General features: G+C 43.0%; 1 protein-coding gene across 6 annotated transcripts in view; it reads right to left on the bottom strand.

The window, feature by feature from the left end:
- The window catches only part of Heatr5a (HEAT repeat containing 5A), a 104120-nt gene extending 79473 nt beyond the window's left edge, over window positions 1-24647 (bottom strand). For 4 of the 6 annotated variants that reach the window (XM_013347229.2, XM_026781950.1, XM_026781955.1 and 1 more), the window contains exons 1-7: window positions 24561-24647; window positions 11843-12045; window positions 9737-9948; window positions 8196-8304; window positions 6396-6545; window positions 5608-5782; window positions 145-305 (exon numbers count right to left, since the gene is read on the bottom strand). In XM_013347229.2, coding sequence (XP_013202683.1) covers window positions 145-305; window positions 5608-5782; window positions 6396-6545; window positions 8196-8304; window positions 9737-9948; window positions 11843-11968 — 933 coding nt within the window. In that variant the 5' untranslated portion in view covers window positions 11969-12045; window positions 24561-24647. The remainder of the gene's footprint in view (window positions 1-144; window positions 306-5607; window positions 5783-6395; window positions 6546-8195; window positions 8305-9736; window positions 9949-11842; window positions 12046-24560) is intronic. The other 2 variants (XM_026781941.1, XM_026781961.1) reach the window with 1 other exon arrangement.
- Between the last annotated feature and the right edge of the window lie 1206 nt (window positions 24648-25853).

Here is a 25853-nt window from a genome sequence, read left to right as displayed (position 1 = left end):
GTTTTCAAAAACTATTTTTGCTTCACCATATCTCTCTGTGAAGGTGAGCACAATTAGCAACCTGGCACCATGGACTCAAGATACTAAAACTTTCAGTGCAGGACAGTGGGAGTTACCCATAGGTCACCGATTTGAGATTCTGACCTGAGTGACTCCCACGCGCACGTCCCTGCTGACCGAACTGCTTCCTTTCAGCATATCTCCACTGGCTCGGAGGAATCCTGAACTCCCACGCAGAAACCCTGTTCCCAGCAATTCCAGAACTTCCTCCAAAGAGACTCTGCAAGCATTTTGCCTCGAGGCTGCTATGACAAAGAACAAAAGAGCAATTCATAGTTTACAGACTCAACTTTAATGTGCAATCCTTTTATTTTGGGGGCTGGAGAGCCATCCAGGGACCTGTGCACATCAAGCGCATGCTCGGCTGCTGAGCTGCACCCCCAGCCAGGCAGACACAGCCTCTAGTTGCCAAAAGCAAACATACTGACAGAAAAAGTAAAAATCCAAATGTAATGCAAAGTCCACAGCAGATTCCACGTATCAATAAACAGAAGAAGGCACATGACGATTTAACGGTCCATCAGAACGAGCCTTGGAGGGTCTGGGATGTACTGTGCAGTACAATGCTTGCCTAGAACATACACACAGAGCTGTAGGTTCAATCCTCAGCCCCAGGGAAAGAGCCCGAAGTGCCCTTTGACGGACATCTTTATGCTATGCCACTTCGTGATCCTGCTCCACTGCTTTCTTTCTCCAAAAACATGAAAAGACAAGCGATCTCTCAGCACAGAGGAACCATCAAGCAAACCCACATGCATCATCACAGATGAAGACGCCATGGTGCACTGCAGAGCTGAAGGGACTGGAGAGCTGGCACGGGCTGCTCTAAGAGAAACCAAGACTGGTCCCAGCAGCCACTTAGGCGGCTGTAACTTCAACACCAAAGCCTCTGCTGGAACTACACTCATTGGCACAAACTCCTGTACATACACAACACACAATTAAAGTAAATTAGCCAGGCAGTGGTGGCACACGCCTTTAGTCCCAGCACTCGGGAGGCAGAGGCAGGTGGATCTCTGTGAGTTCCAGGACAGCCAGGGCTGTTACACAGAGAAACCCTGTCTCGAAAAAACAGACAAACAAACAAACACACACACACACACACACACACACACACACACACACACATATATACAAAAATCTTTAAAAAACAGAAATACTAAAATCAAAACATGAATTTTTCCAAATATTCTATAACTTTTAATGAAATTTACACAAGGTAACCTTTCTTGTTAAAATTTTTCAACTGGCAAATATGACTTTTATTATTTTATCAGTCCCTTAAATGAAATAGTAGGATCATAACAACTACTAAAATTGGCTTAGGTTTTAACAATGAAAAGACCAGTTAGGGCAGGAATTCAAGAATGTCTTTTGTCTGATATTTCTGAATTTCTAATTATGAACACCATAAAAAGAAGACCTTAAAAAAAAAACCTCATTTTTCATCTGAACACACTAGGTAAAAAACTCAGACCCCATAAACTCAAATCATACAGTAGCAGAGAAATTAACTTTCTTTAACATCTACTCTAGAGTGTGAGGAAGAGAAAACTACCCGAGGCCTTGGAATCTGAAGAAACACAAAGAACAGCACAAACCCCCTCCCCTGGGTGTGCAAACACCAGGAAGGTGAACAATAAACACGAGCACATTGCAGTCCATTAAACAGCGCCTGGAGAGATGGGAAGGTGAGGTGGGGAACACCGGGTGACAGTGAGCGTGATGTTGGATAGACTCAGGGTGTGTGAACGGAGCAGGAGGGCAGGGCAATCAGGCCTGTGCACATCTGGAACAGTCTCTAGGCCTTTTCTTCTAGGCAAAAAGGTTTCAAAGAGCCATACGGAGTACCCACTGAGTCCGAGCAGGCAGGGTGGATGGAGCCATGAAGGTTAGCTAACAGACAGCCCAGAGGAGAAGAAGGGAGAGAGCACGGCACAGAGAGAGCACATCGACCTTGTAGATCAGCACAGCAGAGGGGGGGCAGGAGAAGAAGAGGGATGCAATTGGCCCTTCTGCTGCTCTAGTGACACCAGACTATAGAGGGGACACAGCCACGAGATGGAGCCACTAGAAGTGATCTGTAAATTCAAGCTAAGGGACAAAGGTGAGTCAGGGAAGGGTGGGTCTCAGAAGATTACATTTCTAAAATTACAAAAATAAACAAAGAGAAAAGCTGCAAGAAGGGCATAGTCAACTCCCAAATGCTTTGTACCTAGGCTCCTCATATTTCATTTTGAAGAATAGATTTCTGGCCAGTTGTTTCATAGAATGGCTGATTCCAACGAGTCTGGTATTTCATCAGAGTTCTGGTGGACAGCCACCTAATGGATAGTTTCTCTCAGTAGCTTAGCTTTGAATAGCTGGGTAAGGTTAGCCTTCTCAATGTACTCTCCATGAGATTATTTGAAAGTGCTATACAGCTTCCATCCAGGATCCACCAGGAAGCCCTGTGTAGATTTTCACTACAACTGCAGAAAGGTCCTTGCTACCCATGAAAGCAGCTCTTCCCGTCTCCTGGCTGCCCGGGATCAGCATGGCCTCAGAGATCCTTTATTCAACAGTTCTAAGGGTTTCTATCACTAGCCATTTTGGTGCTGGGTTTGAGCTGGAGGCATCACTCTACAACACAAATGCTCCTTGGTTTTGGCACAGATGCTCAAGGCTCATCCTGAACTTTCTAGGCTCTGCCCCAGAACTACCCATGCTTCAGAGTCTCAACTCTAGATATATTTATAGTTCAAACAGATGCTAAGTGCCAGAGGAGTCAAAGGTGACTCATGAATTTTGGACTAAGTACCCAGGAAGGCTCCGTGGATGTAGTACTTACCTAGCACAGACAAACCCTGGACTTTATATCTGGTACTTTATAAACCGGGCATGGTGGGTAAGCCCACAAATCCCAAATAAGAAACTAAAACTAGAAGCACTGTTTGATACAGCCATTCCATTTGTGACTATTTACTTGAAAGAACTAAAACTGGAATTCCAAAGTATGATGGCTAATCTTGTTTGCCAACTTGCCCACAACTAGAATTAACTAAAACCCAAGCAACTGGGCACATTTGTGATGTGGAATACACCTTTACACTGTGTGAATATATGTCGCTGTGACTGGTTTAATAAAGAAGCTGACAGGTCAACAGTTCAACAGAATCAGGTTACTCAGGAGCATCAAACAAAGAATGCTGGATAGAAGGGTGGCGTCTAGAGTCACCAGCAGATGCAGAGAGAAGCGAGATGGGGATGCTGTGATGAGAAAGGGTACCAAGCCACATGGCAGAGCATAGACAAGAAATGCAAGGGTAAAAAAAGGGAAAAGAAAATATGGGTTAATTTAAACGTAAGAGTTAGCAAGCCTGAGTTATTGCTTGAGCATTTGTAATTAATATAAACCTTAGTGTGTTTATTTGGAAGCAGCTGATGACAGGAAAACTGTTTACATTGTGAGAACTTTTCTGGTTTGGATTATTTGAGGTGGAAGACCCACCCTAAATCTGGACCACCTCTTTGTGAACATTCACATTAAAAGACACTGAAGAAGAAAGATTTTGATTTTTAAGCCACTTTAATAAATCCCTTTTATAGATGTGTTTATTCTATCACGTCCATTCCTTCAGAGAAGCCTGGTTGATAAACAAAGAGATTAGTACTCTCATATCTACTGCAATACTATTCTCAATAGCTAAGATACACGTGGAACACTCTTAATGGCCACCAACTAGTACACTGATAAATCAAGTGTAGCATATACGCACAACAGAATCATATTGAGTCTTTTTACAAAGGAATTATGGATTGTATGACAAAACATGGACAGATGACAAGAACTCATGTAAGAAGTGAGTCAGGCTGTAGAAGTCACTCAGTCGGAACAGCGTTTCCTCAAGGGCACACAGCTCTGGATTGATCCCCAGAACTGCATAAAGCTTGCATGCTGGCACATGCCTGTGATCCCCCGCACTCGGAGATAATGGAGGAGAATCACATGTTCAAGGCTGGCCTGGGATATTCTCAATAAAACAAAGTAAAAAACACAATACAACTATGACTTGCAGATCATAACAACAAAGTAGAATTTAAAGATGCAAAATGAATCTCCAACAAAAGAGTAGGCCAAAGTTTCATTGTGGGTACAATCGATTCTTCTCTTCCTTAGTCGATTTTCATTGCTTCTCTAAGAGAGCAGAGATTAAATTCTTTGCACTTTTATTATGCAGTTCTACATTGTGCTTTTTACTCCATCTGTGTAGTATTGCTAAGGACAACCTGTGGAGGTGTGTAGTTGACATTTTTAAGAGAGTTTGAATAAACATATGTTCTAACTTCAATCTCTTCGTTTTTATACCTCTTAAATGCGATTCTTTTCTTCCTGGTTTGGGGTGGGTGTGTCTTCTTCCCAGCATAGCCTGCCTGATCCCCTAAATAAGAACGTGTGAGTGAATCACAAGACTACAAAAACCACGGGGAAAGAAATTTCCTGTTGTGACTGTTACGGATGTGGGTGTCACTTGGAGAATGAGATGGCTGTACCCAAAGGTTTGCTACTGTTTTCCCCGTGATTCTAACATGGTGTCACTTCTGTCTTTTCTTACCCCTCGCTGAGGAGCAATGTTTTAGAGAAACAGTGGACTTTCCCTCTAGATAACAATGAAGTACTTCTTTAATAATGTTTTTCAAATAATGTACACACAAATTATATAGAATGCCTGATAAAGTAAGCATTTAGATTAAACTGGGTCCTTAGGGTTTCACACATCTTAAAACCACTCAGGCTATGCCTTCTGGTCTGAGTTATCTGAGTCAAGGTCTAGAGAAGTTACGGTTTCATTTATGTGAGTGTTTTTATCTTTGAGGATACAGGATAAAGTATTCAGTTATTCATCTGCACTTTGCACATACTGTATATAGTATATAGAATCTTTGTTTTCAAAAACATCCTCTCCTTGCTTACAGCTTAGAGAATATATGAGGGACTAAAACTAACAAAAGAAAACTGTCCAAACAAAATACATGCCACACATCTGTTAGTAATTATCCACATCAGCTTCGCCCTTTACCAATCTAGACAATGACAAGCCAGATATAATAAAATATAGCTTTAAAATAACTTCTAAGATTTAGGCCTTCTGTCTTATTGGATAAAATCACATCAAAATTCTTTGTTTATTTTGTTTTTGAGATACGGTTTTACTGTGTAGTCCTGGCTGCTTCTGGAACTTGATATGCAGACCAGGCTGGCTTTGAACTTAGAGCACCCGCAGGCCCACACCTACCAAGTGCTGGGGTTAAAGGTTACCACACCCAGGTAAAATTCATTTTTTAAAAAGACAATAACTCAGTAAAGCACACTACAAAAATTGTTTGGGTTTTTTCCCCTACTTTTTTTTACTGAGTTGTTTGAGAATAGCATCTTAAGATCTATAGCAATATTCATGAACTGCAACTGATTTATAGCCTGCTTTTCAAATATTAAAAATAGGTAGCTGTATTTAAAAACAGAGGAGAGGTGAAAAAGACACTCTGAGAATAATTAAATAACTTTACCTGCTCCTGGATGCTTAGCAATTACAGCTTTAGCCAACACTGTGCCCAGTAGCTTTGAAACGGAAATCCTCACATCGTAATTGGAACCTTCGAAGGACTTAAAACATAGTGTGGCCACACTGTCTAGGTCCGTGCTCCACATAAAGATAGCCTCATTCTGGAGTTCAAGAAGACACTGTGCAAATGCACACACAGATTAGTGAGGAAAAAAAAAATAGATGTCAGGTTCAGGTATGTGTAAGCTGTAGAAATAGAACGATCTAACAAAAACACAATTTCATAGTATTTTATATGCTATAGGAACAACCAAGAACTATTAAAACTCATATATGTTAGTACAAAAAAAAAGATGAGAGAACAACCCCCTTCTAATTCTCAGAGCACATTAAAAAAACAAAAGCACCAAACAAACCCTCAGAGTCAACCTGCTAACTATGACAACTGTGGTGACAATGCGAGCAATCGTAAGTGACTGCACTGTACTGCCCAGTCAGCTACGTCAAGGGTAACTTTTTAAAACTGAAAACAATTTGGAACAACAATAACTGACACACACATTCAGTTCAGGCTTGTAAAGAAGGGGCACACACAGACAGAATGCACCCGTCAGTGTGGAAGCCAGACCTTTCTGTCACCTCTGGCCTGTGGTTCCTCACATCAGCACCAGACCCCACCAGCTATTTTCCAAGGCTACAGCTCTAACATCATGTGGCTGAGCCTAATGCTTTCAGAGGGGAGTTCACTCTCTTCGTACACGGGTTAGCCAAGTGGCAGTCAGAGGGTTTTACCTTGGCAGCAGCACAACGGACAGCCATGGATCTGTCTGTTAAGCAGGACCGAGCAGCTTTGTAAACATCCCGGTGGCATGGTGCAGCGGCAGCACCCAGGCCAGTCAGCATACTCTGCAGACTCAGCATGATCTCATAGCGGCCCTGAGACTGCCAAGAAGAAAGGAACAACGCAAAGAATAACGGGGAAAGTTCACCCAAAGGGCAATACTAAACACTGTGTTTATTTCAGATGTAAGAAAATTCAGGTTTCTTTATGAACTGACCAACTTATTATAGTGTTTCTGACATTAAGAAACACTAACCAGTTGTGGTGGTGCATGCCGTTAATCCCAGCACTCTGGAGGCAAAGGTAAATCCTGGACTATAGAGAGAGTTCCAGGACAGCAAGGACTACAGAGAGAAATCTTGTCTCGCAAAACAAAAACACAAAAAACAACCCAAACAAACACTAACCATTCAATTTTCTATTAAAAAAGAACTATCAGTACATATCTCAATACAATAGAATCCCAGCACTCTGAGGCTCAAACCTGGACCATGGCTGCACCTCAGTGAGAGCTCTTGTCAATAGCACGCGCCAGGCTCTGCCTTCAATCTCACCACCAAAAAACAAACAAACAAACAAAAGCAAAAAAAGCCCCCGCAAAAACCAGAGAACAGGGGCTGGAGAGATGGCTCATTGGTTAAGAGCACTGACTGCTCTGGCAGAGGACCCGGGTTCGGTTTCTAGCACCACACAGCAAGCAGTTCACAATCATATCTAACTCCAGTTCCACAGGATCCAATCCCTCTTCTGACCTCCAAGGAGCACCAGGCATGAATGTGGTACACATACATACATGTAGGCAAGACACTCATAAAATTGACTCCTTTACACACACACACACACACCTGAGGAGTCCTTTTCATGGTTGCTCATATGTATGATTTCAGGGCTGACCTCTTGGTATTGGATAACCGATGGGGGCTCAGCACTGCTGAAGACTAATTCTCCTCTCAGAACACATCAGCTGTATGCAGTTCTTTGTCTAGAGGTGGGGCATGTTGCTAATCTCCCCTTCCAAGAATGAAACCCAATTTATCAACACAGAAAGCCTTTCCAAATGTCAACAGTCTTTTGGAAAACAATACTAGGAAGTAATCTGCTTGGAGGGCCCTCACCAGTCTGGTGATGCAGACTTCAGACCACGGTTCTGACTCTAGTACAAATCTTAAATTTAATGGTGTTTGTTTTTCATTTCCTAGTGTTTTGTCTTGTAACATTTTAGAAATGTGAAGTTGGGCTATCTTTCTATATAAATGACTTCAGAGCTATTTTCTAGACTGCTTCTCTAAACAAAGAAAGAACTGTTGTAATCTTTTAGCATTATCCATATTAGGAATTTAATATTTAGTCCTAAATACTAGAACTTAAATTTTTTTTATTAACAGATGAGTTTAATTTAAAAAGTGGTTAAACTATAGCTGTTGTGAGATTACAGGATCTTGGAAATTAAATTAAATCAGTCTCAAAATCAAGAGGTGCTCCTGAGAGCAATGCCACAGTACCAGGAGGGAAAGGTTGCGCTCTGTGGGCCTGGCATGTAAAGGCCCTCCAGGTCCGACCCCAACCCTTTTCTCTTTCCCTCTAACTACACACTGCTTATTCCTTTCCAATGCTAGTATGATAACCAATCTACTTTCCAGGCATCATGCATATTCTAGATATGTTTAGTTTAGATAAAGTTACACAGCTATCTTTGCATGTAACTAACTCCGGAAAGCACAGTCGCATACGATGCCCTTGGTTGCACTTACCTCTGCACTCTTCATTGCTTTCAGAATGTTCCCCACCGTATCAGTGAAGGCGTTAGCCAGTATTCTACCCAACTTCTTGTACAAGGCACCCAAACACACCACAGCAGCACTGAAACAACATTTAAATTGTAAACAGAGTCACGACCAAAAAGGGTGGTGGTATAGACATCTTAATACTGTATAAATGTGACTATTCAAACTGTTCCCATTCTCGGTGGTTCTGCTTTTTATGGGTGAGTTTCTGCGAATAATAAAATTTTTAAATTATGTGGGTATTGTATGGCTCTGCCTGGGTTTGTGCATGTGAGCACAGTGCCCACAAAGGGCAGAAGGGGACATCAGATTTGCCCTGGAGCTGGAGTTCCAGGCACATGTGAGCTGCCTGACTATGGGTGCCAGGAATCCAAGCAAGGGTCTTCTGGAAGAGCACTTCACACTCTTCACGCTGAGCCATCTCTCTGCCTCCTTAGAATGCTTTCAACTGTGATGAAGTGCCACTCACCTATATTTCCTTCTGTCTTAGTTTACGCCTAAGAACTCAATAAAAGAATAAACAAAACATGAAGAACTGAAAACACATTCTTAAACACTTACCTACCAAAAACTTAGGAAGATGTTTTCATTCCCAAAGCTAGACTTTTGCCACATCTTAGTCTTTTTTGTTTATTATTATTATTATTATTAATTACAGTATCAGAGATAGAAGCCAAGGCCCTTTGTACATGTTACGCCATGAGTGGCATTCCCATCTTATTCTTGTTACTTAATCCAGTGCCTTCTAAATGCTAGGCATGCCTTCTACTACTGAGTTGTATGTCCTTAGACCTTGACCTTTTTTTTAGAATTATTTTATGTGTAAGGGTGTTTTGCCTGCAAGCATGTATGTGCACCATATGCATTCTTGGTGCCCGTGGAGATTAGAGGGCACTGAATCCTGTAATTGGGTTACAGGTAGTTGTGAGCCAACATATGAATGCTGAGGATGGAAGCTAGAGCAACAAGGACCTTAACTGCCGGTTCATCTCCCCTAAAATATGTTTAAAAGGACTTACTTGATAGGAAAATATTGCGCTTCTTTTGTTTCTTTGTTTTGGTTTTTCAAGACAGACTTTCTCTGGGTAGCCTTGGCTGTCCTGGAACTTGCTCTGTAGACCAGGCTGGCCTCAAACTCAGAGTCACCTGCCTCTGTCTCCCAAAGTGCTGGGATTAAAGATGTGTGCCACCACTGCATGGCTGAATGTTGTTTGTTTGTCTTAATAGATCAGAAATCAAGCTGTGCAGGTGATAAGTGACTTTAATTAGAGAATTCAGGAGACACAGGCAGATTTCTTTGAGTTCAAGGCCAGTCAAATCTATGTAGGGAGTTCCAGGACAGTCAGGACTACATAGAGAGAATCTGTCTCATAAAATAAAAGAAAAATTAAAAATAAAAAACTGAATTTATGCTCTATTTCAAAACAAGTGTTAAAAAGGTTATATAATTCAGAAAAATCATACAAGGAAACAGTATTTTGTATTGTTAGGTTTTAATGTTTACTTACAGTTTGGTGGGAAGGTAACTTGGAGAATCATCTTTGCTACGAATAAGATCATTACACTTAACAATTGTCTCATAAACAGAAAACGTATCTCCAATACTATAAAGTATGGCTAGATTCTGAGCAAGGAGCTTGCGCGTGGGAGGCCCCGGGGAGCTGTTGAGTAAGGACAGGAGCTGTTCAACAAGAGCCTTCTGCTTCTCCCTCACATCGGCCTACAAAGGAAGTAACAAAGGACGGAAAGTTAGCAGGACTCCCTGTGACTGCGCGGTACAGATCTTCCCTAGGAAAACTCCACATTATTCTGAATGTGGATCCCCATACCTAAGTTGGAGACGCAGGTACTGTGCTATACTAACAAGCGGTTCTTTGCTTTGCTCTCACCAAGAAGGAAACTCTGAAACACACTGCAGACCATGAACAGAGACAGGTTCTTCTTCTAAGTCACGTGATTTGTGATTTTACAGCTTACTGAGTCAACTCTCCCCACTGAGTTATGTGAGCGATGTAAGGCAGCAGCCTACAGCCCAAAGCAAGAGCTGATCCTGCAGCAGCTTCCTGGTGTATTCAAGTCTTCCTAAGGACAGCACAGTTTTCTTTGTACAAGTGAATGCGTATGAATGTAACACCTGTGTGCTCTCTGAAAAAGTCACTGCAACACTAATGGCACTCAGGTGCTCGTTCAATTCCACAAATTAGTATTTGTTCAATGAGTAGATAGAATTTTATCTTAAAGAAAAAAAAAAACCTTTTCCAGACAGATGTGGTGGCATATGCTTTTAGTCCTAGCACTTAGAGGGCAGAGGCAGGTGGATCACTGAGTGAGACCAGCCTGATCTACAGAGCGAGTTCCAGGATAGTCAGGGTTACACAGAGAAACTGTCTGGAAAAGAAAAGAAAAAAAAAATAAAAAGGATGTCTCTTTTTAAATCTTAAGTATATTGGCATTTTGACAGCACGGAGGCACCGCATGCATACTGGTACACCACATGTTACCCAGTGCCCATGGAAGCCAGAAGAGGACACTGGATCCCTTAGGACTGGAGTTATAGACAGTTATAAGCGGCCTTTGCGTGCTGGGTATCGAACCTATGCCCTCTGGAAGATCAGCTGGTGCTCTTAACCACTGAGCCATTTCTTCAGCCCTAGAATTTTATCTTTTGTTAAGCTTATTTTCCCAAACCTAGAATTTGCTTTTAATTTCTTCTTGAAGATAACCAAATTTATCAAATATTTATATTATATTATATAGCCTGCTAACAATAAATAGTTTCAGAATTAGGAGGGTTTTTAACTGATTTAAAATCAGTTTTAAATTAACAAACATTTATCTTCTGTGAAATGTATCTGTGTGAGTGTGTGTGAGTGTGTGTGTGTGTGCACGTGTGTGCTGGGTATGTACAAGTGAGACCTCCCATCACTTTTGCATTACGTACAACACTGTGGTTATATAAAATGTCCTCATCTGAAGATAGGTGCTGGAGTGTCCAGAATTGCCACCTCATGTCCGTGTGCAGCATGTCCAAAGGTGTAGGCACATAGCACAAGAAATCAGTTTTCTTTCTTGCATCTATTTCATGTGCTTTAGGAGAGGGAATAGAAAGAGCTTCTGAAAGTAAAATTCCAATGGCACTGTTTAGCACCATAGGACATCAGGACATCATGTATTTGGAGAAACACAAGTTGTAAAAGATAATGAAGATGAAACAGAATACACAGGGGTTATGATGTGTGTGTGTGTGTGTGTGTGTGTGTGTGTGCGCGCGTGCGTGCGCGCGCGCACGCGTGTTCTGCAGTACTGGGGGCTGGACTCAAGGCTTCATGTGTGCTAGGCCAGCTCACTACTACTGAACTATATTCCCAGCTCAAGCATTACATGTATTTTTAAAGTAAAACAACAGATAGTGGCTAATTGCTTTCTGTTTTTTTAAACAAAGTTAAAAGTGACATTTCAGAAGAGGTAAGGGGTCTACCGTGTTTCACTGCTAAATCTTAAGAAACTGTAGCTTTTACAAACTAATAGGTGACTATAGACGAAGCAAGAAAACAAACGGACCAAACATTTCTGGCACATTACGGAGCAAAACCAGCTTTAGTGATGTTACCCACCCTGTTGGTTGCTAGCAAAAGCTTCTCCAAGTATCTCAGCCACTCAAAAATAAATTCAGCCTTCTGAACTTCACCTAGTTGGCTGGACGCTTCTTCATTGAGCAGCAGGCTATGAGCTAGTTCCATTCCTTGGAGCAAATTCTCTTAGCGGGTCACAAGTCTTCTCACTTATAAACGCAGTCCATATACCCAGGGAACAAAACCTGCAACGGAAACAACGCGCTTTGAAAGGTGAGTAAGAAGGCAGTCAGAACGCTGAAGATTTCTATAAGAAGTAAAAGCACAGCTAAATTTATCTTTAGAACTGCTGCAAGGTGAATCCCAGAAAGGTCCCAATAGTAAGTTCTAGTTAGCTGACCCAAATTCATCTTCCCATTCAGAATCTATTTTCAAAAGTACAGACGGGTCAAACAGGCCAGATTGCCAACAGGCAAAACCAAAACAAAATCACTAAAACTAAGAGTTAATCCACTTAAGTTCTCCATATTTCAGGGTCAACTAATGAGGTCAATGTTAGATTTCAGTACTCATTGCACGCTAGATACCTTTCATTAAAATGTGTCATAGGTATTTAACAAGTGACCAAATAGCTAGCCACCCTACTAAAACTCTGTGGAGAAGCTGACCCACCCTATCCTGTGTGGGTCTCTGGAGCATCTATCTGTCTTGTCTCAACAAGAACATTTGCAGCTTGAGGGTTTTAGGAGCACCCACCACCGCCAGCAGAGTCACCTGACTGGAGTTCAGTTGTGACAGATGTCTCTGAGGGCACGTGGGGGATTTCTCCAGAACTGTGAAGCTCGGGTCACATCTGTGTGACCCAGACCCAGTGGGGCCTTGATAACAAGACACATTCACCAGCAAATCAGTCTTTCTAGACTGCACACAGCACAGAAATTCACACTAATCTTAACAGGTAATATCGGCATGGGATGGTTTTATTTTTAAGGAAGTTCGTGCTTAAGTATGCCGCAGTAATGTATTTTTAAATGATCAAGTCAACCATAAAATACGGCAAAATGTTAACAGATAAGTAGTGGACAGGAGAGGGGCCATTTTACCAGTCTAAATTTTTTGTACTTTAAAAAAGATCACAATAGCCGGGCGGTGGTGGCGCACGCCTTTAATCCCAGCACTCGGGAGGCAGAGGCAGGCGGATCTCTGTGAGCTAGTTCTACAGAGCTAGTTCCAGGACAGGCTCCAAAACCACAGAGAAACCCTGTCTCGAAAAACAAAAAACAAAAAAAAATCACAATAAAATGCAGAAAGATTATTTAAGCATTTTTAAAAAGTTGCCTACAAAATAAATAAATAATATAGCATTTGTGGGCCAGAGACATGGCTCAGCAAGTAAAGGCATTTGCTACCAAGCCTGCCAGCTTAAGTTCAGTTCCCAGGACTCACATAGTAGGAAGAGAAAACTGACACAGAGAAACCTCGTCTCAAAAAATGAAACAAAACAAAAACCAAACAAATACAACTTCTCAACAAATACAACTAGGTGATGAGGAAACCTCCAGCACAGCTGCTGAAGCAACTGAGCGAGTAGCATCATTTGAGCCAGATGCCTGCCTAGGAACACAGCAAGACCCTTTTTAGGACACAAAATCACAGCAGCTTACAGGAGAAGCAGCTATCAAGAACATTAAGCATACGTATATACAGGAACGTACACATAAACATATGAGTTCTCTAATGCATCAAAAAATGACTTAAATATTTCACAAAAGTATAGACTGCTATAGGTAATTAAAAGATTAAAAATGCATGCCTCATGTTTCCCTAAGCTAAACTAAATACTGAAACAGGAGAGCCAGTAAGATATATTAGAAAAGGAGGTGTGAGATGTAGGAAGGCTTTTAATTCATTTTATTTCTTTCTGCGCACTTCCTAGTATAGCACACTTACTCCATCAGATGATTGTGACTCCTAGCTATCAGAAAGGCCTATGAAAAGACTCACACTTTATCTTACTTACATCAGCTGCTATGGACCTGTCTAGAGTTCAGGATATACCTTTGATGAAGAAAACCACCTCTGTCCAGCTATATCTCTTCTCACATCTGTGTTTTAGCCATCTTCCCAATCACTGGCCTCTTCCCAATCAGTTCTGCCCATGCCTAATACTGTCCATGACATGGCACCCAGAGTCACTCAAAACAAAACCCAACTCAGCTTATTTTCAGAAGCGTCACTTTTAAGGGGCAAAGAACAGTACAAACATCCAGGCATGGTGGTGTGACTAGTAACCCCAACACTTGGGAAGTAGAGGCAGTAGCTAACGATTATCTATCCTTAGACACACAGTTAAGTTGAAGCCACCCTGGGCGATCTGAAATTCTGTTTCCAAACAAACCAACCAAAAGAACAATCTGAACAATGTTGCTAAGATTTTTACAAAAATAACATGAATCCCAGCTTCTTGTTTAAAAAGCTTTCCCTTTCATAAATTACCAGAATGGGGCTGGTGAAATAGCTCAGTGGCTAGTGAATCTGCCACACAAGTGTGATGACCAGAGTTAGGAGCCTTGAACCCATCCTTGTACACGCTAGGTAGGCGTGGCGACCTGCCTATCACCCCCACATTTGGGAGGGAGAAATGGGACAGTGCCTCAGTGAATAAGGCAGGTCACCTTCTGGCCGTCACAGGCGGGTACACATGCCCCCCATGCTTTTTCACACAAGGGAGAAAAAATACCAAAATGAACTGGCTAAAAAATAGTCACAATTAGGGAATAGAATTTAGACATGCCAGTAATACTTTTCTTAGAAGAAACCTACTAATAAACACACAGAACTTTTGTCCTCAATATCTGAGACTCTAGAGGGAAAAATAACCTTAGCGCACAGAGAAATGATCCTGCAGTCACCAGGGCAAATGACAATCTTAAGAATCAAATTACCCTTTCATGTGGTGACCGGCAGTGCTGCTGCAGAGACCTTTTCTTCCTTAGAGAGCAGCAATATTGTGGCGTAAAATGATCTATCAAGAAGCAAAATAGCTAATACAATATGATAATAAATAATTCAGCAAAAAAGCTGAATTCGAGCCCCAAAGCAGGGCACAAAGTTCCCACTAATGCCTCCCATGCAGCCCTCATACAAACCACTCTTAAAAGCAGCACCCACCCATTCCTTCTGGCAACCTCACCTTTCCACCCATCTTCGACCACACCTGAGCTCCTCACACCTGCGCTCCAAGGTGAGAAGCAAAAACACTTTGCAGACAGAGGCTCTGACCTAGTCTTGCTTTAGGAAGATGGCTGCAGAGTCAGCGCTGCCTCCTTTAAACTGGAATACAGCCACACCCTACACACACCGAACTTCCCTCTCCTAATTTCCTCGTCCACTCATATTCCTGTTGAGACTATGGGCTGATTTACCCACTGACAGTGAACACATATAGCAATACCTTTAGACATATGCTTCCTTTAGATGAAGTCTTGCTATATGCTAGTCAAGGTAACCTTAAACTTGCAATCCCCCTACTTTCTCCTCTTGAGCAGTCTGGATGAGAGCCATTCAGCACCTAGTTGGGATCTATTTTTCAAAGAACAGTTAGTTTGCTTGAAAAAAATCACTTTATAAAACTGCTGTTCCAGCTCTAACACCAGCAGCAATTATAACAGCTGCTAATATATAATCTGATCACTTTCTAAGATGGCTACGTAATACTTTTAAGAGTGTAACATTTATTTTCTTGAATAAACCTCAAAAATGTTGATGAGGTTGCTATTTTTTCCAGAAATTTATTATTATTATTTGTCTGTGTGTACACATGAATGCCTCTGGAGGTCAGAGACATTGGACCCCCAGAGCCGGGGTTATGGGTGGCTGTAGCAGTCTGAGTGGGTGCTGGGAACCAAAGTAGGGTCCTCTGCAAGAGCAGAGTGCACTTTTAATCACCACCCCATGTCTCCCACCCCTTGTTTAATCTACTTTAAGTTTCATGGGAGCTGAGAACTGAACGCGGGTCCTCTGCAAGAACAGTGTGTGCTCTTAAGCACCAAGTCAGTTCCTAGTCCTCGGAGTAGTCATGTTCATTGCTTTCCCTTACAAATGAGAAAACGGAAGTGGAAAATTCGGTAGCTTTCCTAAATACACACATAATATCTTTAGCTGTTTTTGGTTTCTTAAAACTATTTTGAAGGAAAGAAGATAATGACAACCAGGAGACCATCAGACACTAGATAAGGTACTGGGGTGGTCTGCCAGTGTTTCCCGCAGAGAATGGGAAGAGTCATTCAGAAAATGTAAGTCACCTATCAGGAATGGACCCAGTACAGGAGTCAACTACCCCAAGTCTTGTACGACACTTGGATTACATTTCAAACACATTCCTTTTATTCTCTCTACTCAAAGGACACAGCCCAGCTTCAGCCCAGCTCCCGTCTTCAGTTTCTCTGGCTTTGTTAAAAGTAAATCTGAACATACATTAACTCTATATAAACCATTTTTACAAATCTATGCATTTCAAACTGAAGCAAACCCCCAAATCAACAGTAATCATCTATAGCACAGCCAGAAGTCAAGCCTTCTAACCTCTGATCCCCACTGGTGACCAGGGCTTTGTAAAACAGCAGGTCACAGAAGAGGATCTCCCAAGGCACACGAGGCGTTCATTAGTTGGTGGAGAAAAATGAGGGGCTTTCTGGTTGACTGTGCATATCTTGAGGTACTGGGTAACTGTGCCTCAATGAGGAAAAGCATGAAAATGCCAATAAAAGAGACCTTAAAAGCCATGAGGCAGAAGTTTATCATAAGCACTGTGCAAACTGGCTAAGGGCTAACACCCAGACACACAAGTTCTTATTTGTGTTTGTTTTGAGACGGGGTTGCCTTGAACTCCTGATCCTCCTGCCTCATCTCCTAAGGCTTCAGTCAGCTTCTGAGAGGTTTCTAAGAAGTGCTTACAGAGGTGGGAGATCTGAGGACACTCAAGGCAGCTGCCATAAAGCAGATGGAACTGGGTGTAGAAGGGTACACCAATAATTCCAATGCTTGGGAGATAAGAGACAGAGGATGAGGAAGGAGTTCAATGTTACACTTGGCTATATAGAATTTGAGGTCAACCTGGGCTACGAAAGACCTTGTCTGAAAATCCTGAGTGAGAAATAAACTGTATGTGTTGGATCCCTTCAGAAGCTGTCGATTGTTCCCGTTCTGCAGTCAAAGAACGGCGGTGTTAGCAGAAGGGCAATTATTTTACAGACGTTTTAGCAGCAACAACTTGAGAGCCATCATACCTACCACAGATTTGTACCACCATGCCTGTTTACTAGGTGTCAAGGTTTGAACCAGTGTCTCCAACACCCTAGGCAAGCACTTTACCAACTGACTTCAATTTCAGCTATCTGAAATTGTTTCCAATTTCTAAGTTTTAATTATTTTTAATGTTACATTTTAAAATTTTTAGTTATGCATGCATGTGAAGTGTTTAGCGTTGACTCTAGTTGCTCACACTAGATCCCCTGGAGCTGGGATTAAGGACAGTAATGAGCCGCCTGAAGTGGGTCCTGGGCAAGAGCAGTACTTGACTGCTAATCCATCTCCCCAAATCCTGTTACTTCTATTTTAAGTAATTGCACGTTTATATCCTTTCCAAATTGCAAATGGTTTGTTATCATAAATTTAAATTTTGATTCTTGGAATTCTGAATATTCACCAATATAACCAAATAGGTCTATGTTTTCTTGCCACACTCCCAAAGCAAAAGACCTTATTTTACTATAAATGAAAAAAAAAATACATATGTAGTAAAAATTCACTTGCTGACAGAGATTTCAAGATTTTCCTAAACTTGGGAGAATATTTTCTCACCATTTCACAATACAAGGCCAGGGGACAGCACAATGCCCCAAGAACCAGGGGGACGCAGCCCACAATATAGGACACAGGGTGGTCCAGGAAAGAAATGTTCCCACATGGACAGAGAACTGGAAGGAAGTGAGAGAGAAAGGGCCAAAGGTGGGCATGGAATTGACTTTCTTCCCTTGGTTTCCCAATGTATTGCCTGCAAATCAACGTGTAGCGGCTACCTCTCCAGCACCATGTCTGCCTGCACACCGCCATGTCTTGCTGTGATAAGAAGGACTGAACCTCTGAGCTATCAACAGCCACCCCAATTCAATGTTTTTCTTTATAAGAGTTGTCGTGGTCATGGTGTCTCTTCACAGCCATAGAAACCCGAAGACAAAGGAGCACAAACTTAATCTCAAAAGCCCATGCCACTGCTGTACTTCTTCTAGCAAGGCTACACCACCAGTACTAAGTGTTTAAATGCCAGAGACTGTGGGGGAACATTTCTCATTCAAAGAACCACAGGTAGGGCTGGAGAGAAGGCTCAGCTCCTAAGAGTCCTTAACGCCTAAGTTGTTCACGCAAAGGACCTGGGTTCCGTTCCCAGTACTCACAGCCATATGTGACCCAGACCTTGAGTTCTAAGAAATCTGATGTCTTCTGTGAGTACCAGACATACAGGTGATACAAACATACATACACACACGCACACATACACACACACACACACACACACACAAGCAAAACACTTATACACAAAAGTAAATCCTTAAAAAAAAAGAAAGAAAAAGAAGAGGAGAAATAATTCTCAATGTAGGCTTCCTAGATATGCAGGTATGTTTTGTTTTGTTTTTCTTTCCCAAGATAGGGTTTCTTTGTATAACCCTGGCTGTTCTGAACTCACTATATAGACCAGGCTGGCCTCGAACTCACAAAGATCCATCTTCCTCTGCCGTGAGAGTGCTGGGATTAAACGCATGCGCCATGATGCCTGGCAGATATACAGTTTCTGTTTCTCATTATTATGTTCTTTTTTATTTTTTTAAATGTTTTTTTTTAGATTTATTTATTATGTATACAATGTTCTGCCTGCATGTGTTACATACCTGCATATCTATTTTTTTTGAGACTTTGCTAGCCAAAACTTCACTATGCCATTTAATCCTAACTTTGAGATTTAACTAAGCACCACCAGTGAAAACTGAACTGAACCTAGGGCCCCCTGCACATACTAGACAAACACCCTACCACTGAGCTATGTGCCCTCTTTTTACTTGGAGGCAATCTCGTGAATGCTAAGGCTAGCCTCACACTCTAGTCTGAATAGGTTTGGATTTTGCAGGCCAGAAGTTGGCACCAGATTTTTTTTTATTACAGATGGTTGTGAGCCACCATGTGGTTGCTGGGAATTGGACTCAGGACCTGTGGAAGAACAATCAGTGAGTGCTCTTAACCACTGAGCCATCTCTCCAGCCCCTCATTATTATGTTCTTAATGTTGGTTTCTATTGCTCAAATCTTTCCCCAGCCCAGAACACTTCCCTGTACACTTCAGAGTTTCTGTCCAGACAGAGTGATCAGCTGCCAGTTGGAGATGCAGCCTTGAACTGCTCTGAACCACACAGCCTCTATGTTCTGACCCTAAGGAAACACTCCCCAGAAAATTTCACCTCAATAATACTGGTCTCCTGTTGATCACAGCTGCTTTTTCAGCCTGAGTTAGTTATCATCTATTGTCTCTGAAAATCAAAGGTATTATTTCCATAGATTCTTAATTCAAATACATCACACAAATGGCCTTCATTGTCTTAGACACTTACCAACTTCCCTCTGAAATTTCACAAGTCAGCCTCCGCCTCTGCACTCCTCCCAGCATTCTCTTCTTCTAAATTCCCATGACAGCTCACTGATTCTGAGCGCTGAATGGCTTCTCCAACCCAAACTTCCAAAATCCTGCACAAAACAGCCCTGATGGCCAGGTCCCTGACAGCAGCACCCCACCCTCTGGCACCAACCTCTGCCCTAGTTTACTTTCTGTTGCTGTGATGAAACACTGGCCAATGCCGGGTGGTGGTGGCACATGCCTTTAATACCAGCACTTAGGAGGCAGAGGCAGGAGAATCTCTGTGAGTTCGAAATCAGTATGGTCTACAGAGTGAGTTCCAGGATGGCCAGGGCTACACAGTGAAAATCTGTCTTGATTTTCAACCAACGAACCAGTGACCAAAACCAACTTGGAGAAAAGAAGGTTTATTTGCTTCACCCGTCCATCACTGGCTGTCATCAAGGGAAGAGAGACCTGGAGCAGAGCCTGGAGGAACACTATACTGGCTTGCTCAGCCACCTTTCTTATACAACCTAGGCCCACAGGTCTGGGGTTAGCACTGCCCACCGTCCATGTGCCCACCTACATCAACCAGTAATCAGGACAATTCTTCACTTGAGGTGAGTCTCGTTTGCATCAAGTTGACAAAGCTAACCAGCTCACTCTCTTTAGCTCACCAAAGCAGTCAGTATTTACAGACCTGTGGCACTGAGTCTAAATATTATTAGTATAGACAAAGATAATGGATTAAGAAATCTGTCTATAGCCGGGCGGTGGTGGCGCACGCCTTTAATCCCAGCACTCGGGAGGCAGAGGCAGGTGGATCTCTGTGAGTTCGAGACCAGCCTGGTCTACAAGAGCTAGTTCCAGGACAGGCTCCAAAACCACAGAGAAACCCTGTCTTGAAAAACCAAAAAAAAAAAAAAAAAAAGAAATCTGTCTATAGGCTGGGTATGCCTCCGTGTAAAACAGTTACATAGTAGGCATGAGACCCTGGGTTTGATCCCTAGCAAAGAAAGGAAGGAAGGAAGAAAAGAAAGAACTTCTCAAGGCAGAAGATAGGGAGAAAACCTGCTCAAGGCTAAAATACAACAAAGTGACATCTATGTCCAGTTTCAACGTCTGTGTTCCTTTATCACTCCACACTGCTGCTAACGGCTGTTGTTAATGGCAACGATTACACAGGTGCTGACATCTAATAAACGTTACTCCTGCTGTTCTTGCTCTTCTCTTCACTCCGCCATGTCTCCAGTACTTTGGAGCTTTCCATTAAAGTGCTAGGTTTTTCAATTAGCTTCCATATCCTTCTCAACCCAGACAGCAGGTCTGTAAGTACCTAAAGTATTAGTACAGCTTCTATATCCTTCTATTTCCTTAAAAACCATCTCCGTATCACATACCACACTCTCCCGTCTCGTTTTCAGATGGGAGATCTCATTCTGGGACATTCAAGAACCCCAAGGCACATTTTAAGGTAAAGGAAGTGTAACTTGTCAGCCTCTCCCCAACACTCCTCTCAGTCACAATGTCCAGCCGCTTGCTACCTAGTCAAAACTCCAGTACCACAAAGTATAAAAACAAAGAGGTCTTAAACAGCAATTCATTGTTTGAGCTCATAAGTTTGACATAAATCCCTCAAAGCCTATCCATTCCATTCTGACATGATTAATAACCCAGTTACCTCAATCTTAGCTAGAGTGGAATAGTGCACTGCATTGAATGTGAAAGGGCAAATCCCCCGAGAGGGGAATAATCCTGGGCAGGCAGCAAGCAGTGATGGAAGAAACGGAACACTAGTCAATAGGGCATCTTTAAAAGCACACAAGATGCCACCAACCCCAAGCACAGCAGAATTCACAAGCCAGGACAGGAACTCTTACTCAATTTTCAAAGTCTATCCTTATACTTGCTGCTTGCACAATCCCTCACCAGAACTTCCGTGTTCCCCTCTAGTCAACACGCAGATTTGCCCTTGAGCACACTGTGGTCCAGCCTTCTGGTTCCACAGCTCCAGGGCTCTCCATCCTGGTTCCACAGTGTAATCTATAATACAACTTGCTCAGAATACCCAGAATAGAGCTCTGCACAGTCTGGCCTCTTGGAGCCGCACCTTCCTGAGGGTTTTCTTGGCAGACAGAGCTTCTTACTCCCTGCCAGACGTCCAGCGAGACGCCTTGCTTTGCAAAGACAGCTCCTTGGAATAACTCCTTGTTTCTCTGCCTTCCGGCAGCTTCTGTCATGGCCCACCCATCTTACAGAGTAAAAACACAGTCTACTGCATCAAATCTCTACATTGATGTGGGAAGCTCTCTGAAATCAAACTGTTCTAGTTTCTAGTTCCTCATACAATGAGATACATAATGACTACAGATAGCATCTTAATCAGTTCAAACCATGCTAACAGATGAGACTAACAGAAAACATTTCATAGCCTTTTGGACTTTGGAATTAAGTTGAGAGATTTTGAACCTGTACTAGTGCTTTAAACAAACAAACAAACAAACAAACATCAAGCCAATTCTGGAGACACATCCAATCTCAATCTGCTGAGTATTTATTCAGAGTTCTAACACTTGATCTTAGCCAAAGGGCCAAGAAGCAACCCCATTTGATTCTTCCTATAGAACCACCTTCGATTTCAGGTCTACATTCGCACTTCAACAATATTCTAACCAATCTAGTAATCCAACATTGTCATCAGCCACGTTTAAAGGAAAAGTCAGGAGCAACACTAACTTATGATAGACATCATGACTTTTGTATTAAAAAGCGAGGGTTGAGGCTCAAGCCCTGATACTGGGAGGGGAGGGGGGAGGGAGGGAGATTGGTGGTTAAATTAAAAAACAAACAAAAACCAGACCCAATCTAAATTAAAACTGAAAACCAGTTGACAAACCATAAAAGTATCCCCCTTTTCTTCACTCCCAAGAGACCAAAGCCACTGAAATGAATTACTCATAAACTAGGCACCCACAGGAGAAAGCCACACCCTCCTAGCACCAGCCTGGACCTAGAATTCAGAGGAGCCTCACGAGGGAGTTCTGGATTTCTTTTGCTTTCTTTATGGTCTAAGTGAAAAACCACTCAAATTCCTCAATGATCTGTGGGAATAGTAATGTATCACACAAGACTAGACGTCATTAAACAGGTTATCAAGAATTTAGACTAGTTGAATTTAGAACGTCCAGAAGTTAATTCCTTATTTTAGTCATAAGAAAGGCGAATCAAGGTCATTAGCAACTGCCCTTTTGAGCATTAAGCTGCAAGGAGGGAAGGGAGAGAAGACGAAAATGCGCAGGCAGAGACAAAGAACCTTAATTTTCCCCATAGACAGTATATTCATTAGTTTAAATTGATGAGGTTAATTTTAGATAATAATTAAAAAATTTTAGAGGTACTTTGGGATTCTGGGGAGATGGCTGAGCAGGTAAGAAAGCTGGTTGAGTAAGAACAAGGGTCTGAGTTTAAGCCCACTTAAAAAGAGGATGAGGGCAGCAGCCTCTAACTCATCACTGTAGTGGGCAGAGAGGAAGCCTGCTGAGGCTGGCAGGTCACCACTTTATCTCCCTGGCTAGGGAGCTGCCGTGTTTCAAAAAAGGGGAAGAGAGCAGGGCACCTGTCTTCTAACCTCAACATATATTCATGGGTGCAAGTGCCTACACATATATGTGCATATTACACACCTTACCCCCCCCCCCAGTTATTTTGGAATTCTGAATCTTCCTGTTACTAAAGTCAAACACTAAAACAAAGAAAAACTAAAGGCGATCTAATCTAGGATCCATAAACAGGACCAAAGGTTAAAGTCAGGAGTTCATTCCTAACCTACGGCTATCTATGTTAAAGAACTGCATTCCAGGGCACACCAAATCAAACCACCAGTCTCTCCGCCTCCTAGGATTACATTAAACTGCCTCCTTGATTTCATTTTTTGAAACTGAGTTTCCACTACTTAGCCTAAGCCGGAGTGAATCGGTCTGCATAAGCCCAGGTTGGCTGGGAACTCTCTCTGTTCCCTGCCTCAACCTTCTCAACACTAGAATTACAGGTGTGCGATACTACTCCTGGCTTGTTACGGAAAAAAAAGTCAAAGGTTCTAAAACAAGGCAAATCTCTGGGTGCTCATCTAAAATCTCACTCTCTGCCTTGGTGTGTTAGATTCCTTTAATTCTGGAGCCAGAGCTAGGTTTGAGATGATGTCTCAAATAAATAGAAAAAGAAATAAATAAACAGTTCATAAGATGTTTGGGAAATAAAACCAGACAATTCTGGCCACATCCTTCTAAAGCCCTGTGCTAATGTTCCTTAAGTGAATCTCACAGTATTGTTTTGCAAGGTCCCTAACTTGTATAGGGCCCTTTTCACTTCCTTAAACTTCTTGCCATCTCTAGGCTTTAAGTTCCTTAAGGGCGCCTAGCATGCATATAAAACACCCACAACCTGAAGGACCGCAAGCCATCTGATTTATCTGACCTGACCGTTGAAATGAATTAACTTGCCAGAGTTACATGTCATGGTTAACAAGTATAAGCACCTTTACGATGTTCCTAAGGATTCACAATCACTTGAAATGGTCTCTTGCTGGCGTGTAGGGAGGTAAAGTAAGAAAATAAATAAAACTACAAACAAACGTTTCCTGGGAAAACGCAAACGCCCCCAGCGCCAGGCTTTCCTCCCTTCCTCGGAAGACCTGGAAACTTCTGGCAACCAAAGGCGACATCCACTCCCTGCTGCTGGGGGCCCCACAGGGCTGTAGGGCGGGTCCCCGGCCGCGGGGCAGGCGACCTGCCCTGCTCCCCGACTTTTCCCCTGCCGCGTCCCCGGCCCCGCGGATGCCGTCCCCGCCTACCTGTTGTGCGGAGGGGGAACCCGGCCACACCGCAGTCAGCCCCGGTGTCCGGGCTGTCGCTGCTGCCCGGACCCCGTGGACCCTGGCTCGCACCCACCCCGGCCGGGTCCTCAGCCTCCGCCCCGCGCCCACCGAGGTCCCGCGCCCCCCGGCTCCCGCCGCCCCCGCCCCAGCCCCTCAGAGTGCCGGCCCCAGCCGCCTCTCCGCGCCCCCCGGCTCGCCTGCAGGGATGCCCTGAGCTCACACCTGTCCCGGCTCTGCCACGTTCCCGGCTCCGCGACAGCACAGCGGTACCCTGCTCGCCGCAGGCGACTGCGGGGCCGAGCAGGCGGGCGGGGCTGACAGCGCGGCGGGAGCGGCCATTGGGAGCGCCCGGCCCCTCCCGCGCCCAGGCCTGCCAGCCGCCCGCCGAGCCAGAGAGCGCACGCTGTGGCAGGCGTGACTACTCCATTGCCGAGAACGCGATGGGGCCCCCTGAGCCGAAGTCGCTTCAAGGATGGCAGCCGTCTTGCTGTCCCTAGGTTCCGGCCACGACTATTTTTGTTTTTGTCACCAGCCAGAATCTATGGTTGCGGCTTTGGGACTTCGAAGGCAAAGTCACTACCGGAGGCTGGAAAACTTCAGGCAGGGTCGGAGCTGTAGGAGGAGATGATGGAATCTTACACGGGGAAGGGACCCTAAACAACCTCAACGGGAACTAAAGTGTAAAATGATTGGCTGAAGATCGCGCACGGAATGAGTGGCTCCCACTTACAATCAGGAGTTTGAGTGTAATTTTTTGTTTGTTTTGAAACAAGCTTACAAAAAGGTTGCAAACATAGTATGAAAGCATTATTCCCTGAACAGTTTTGAGATTTAAGTTGCTAACATGTCACACTGTCCCCAGGCACCTTCTACACAGTCATAAAAACTCTTTATGTGATACATCCGTGTTGTTGGTTCTCTCAATAGTGTTCTTCATAGTAATGGTCTTCATTTCCCAAACAAGTGTTCTAGAAATAGCAATGTGCATCTTCAGCCTGGGGTTCTTCCTTTGTCTCTCTTTGACTTTTATAACCTTGACACTTTTGAAGAGTATTGGCCCATTGTTTTTAGAGAAAGGCCGCCACTGGGACTTTGTCTTATATTTATTCATGATTAGACATAAACTAAATATCTTTGAGGACTCTCAAAAGTGATTGTGTGCTAATATTTGTTGGGGTTTGGTTTTCATTGCTTTCCATCAGATGGTACTGTAAAGTTACTTTTTTCATCTTTGTAATTAATATGTATTTTCAGAGGAAGAGTCTTTAATGAGTCTTGTTTCAAGGTACCTGTAAATAACCTTGTTTAGAAATTCATAATATTTATAACACTGGATCCAGCATTTTCCACTTGATTGACTATAGTATGCTTTCATTATTTATTTACTTTTACATTTATATTTATTTTTTATGTGTGAATCTACCTGTGTGTATGTGCACCATATACATGCAGTGCCTACAGAGACCAGAAGAGGGCATCAGATCCCCGGAACTGCAGTTACAGGCAGTGGGGAGC

Source organism: Microtus ochrogaster, chromosome 1, assembly GCF_000317375.1.
Source record: "Microtus ochrogaster isolate Prairie Vole_2 chromosome 1, MicOch1.0, whole genome shotgun sequence".
Lineage (NCBI taxonomy): Eukaryota > Metazoa > Chordata > Mammalia > Rodentia > Cricetidae > Microtus > Microtus ochrogaster.
This window is presented reverse-complemented; position numbering and strand designations above follow the sequence as displayed.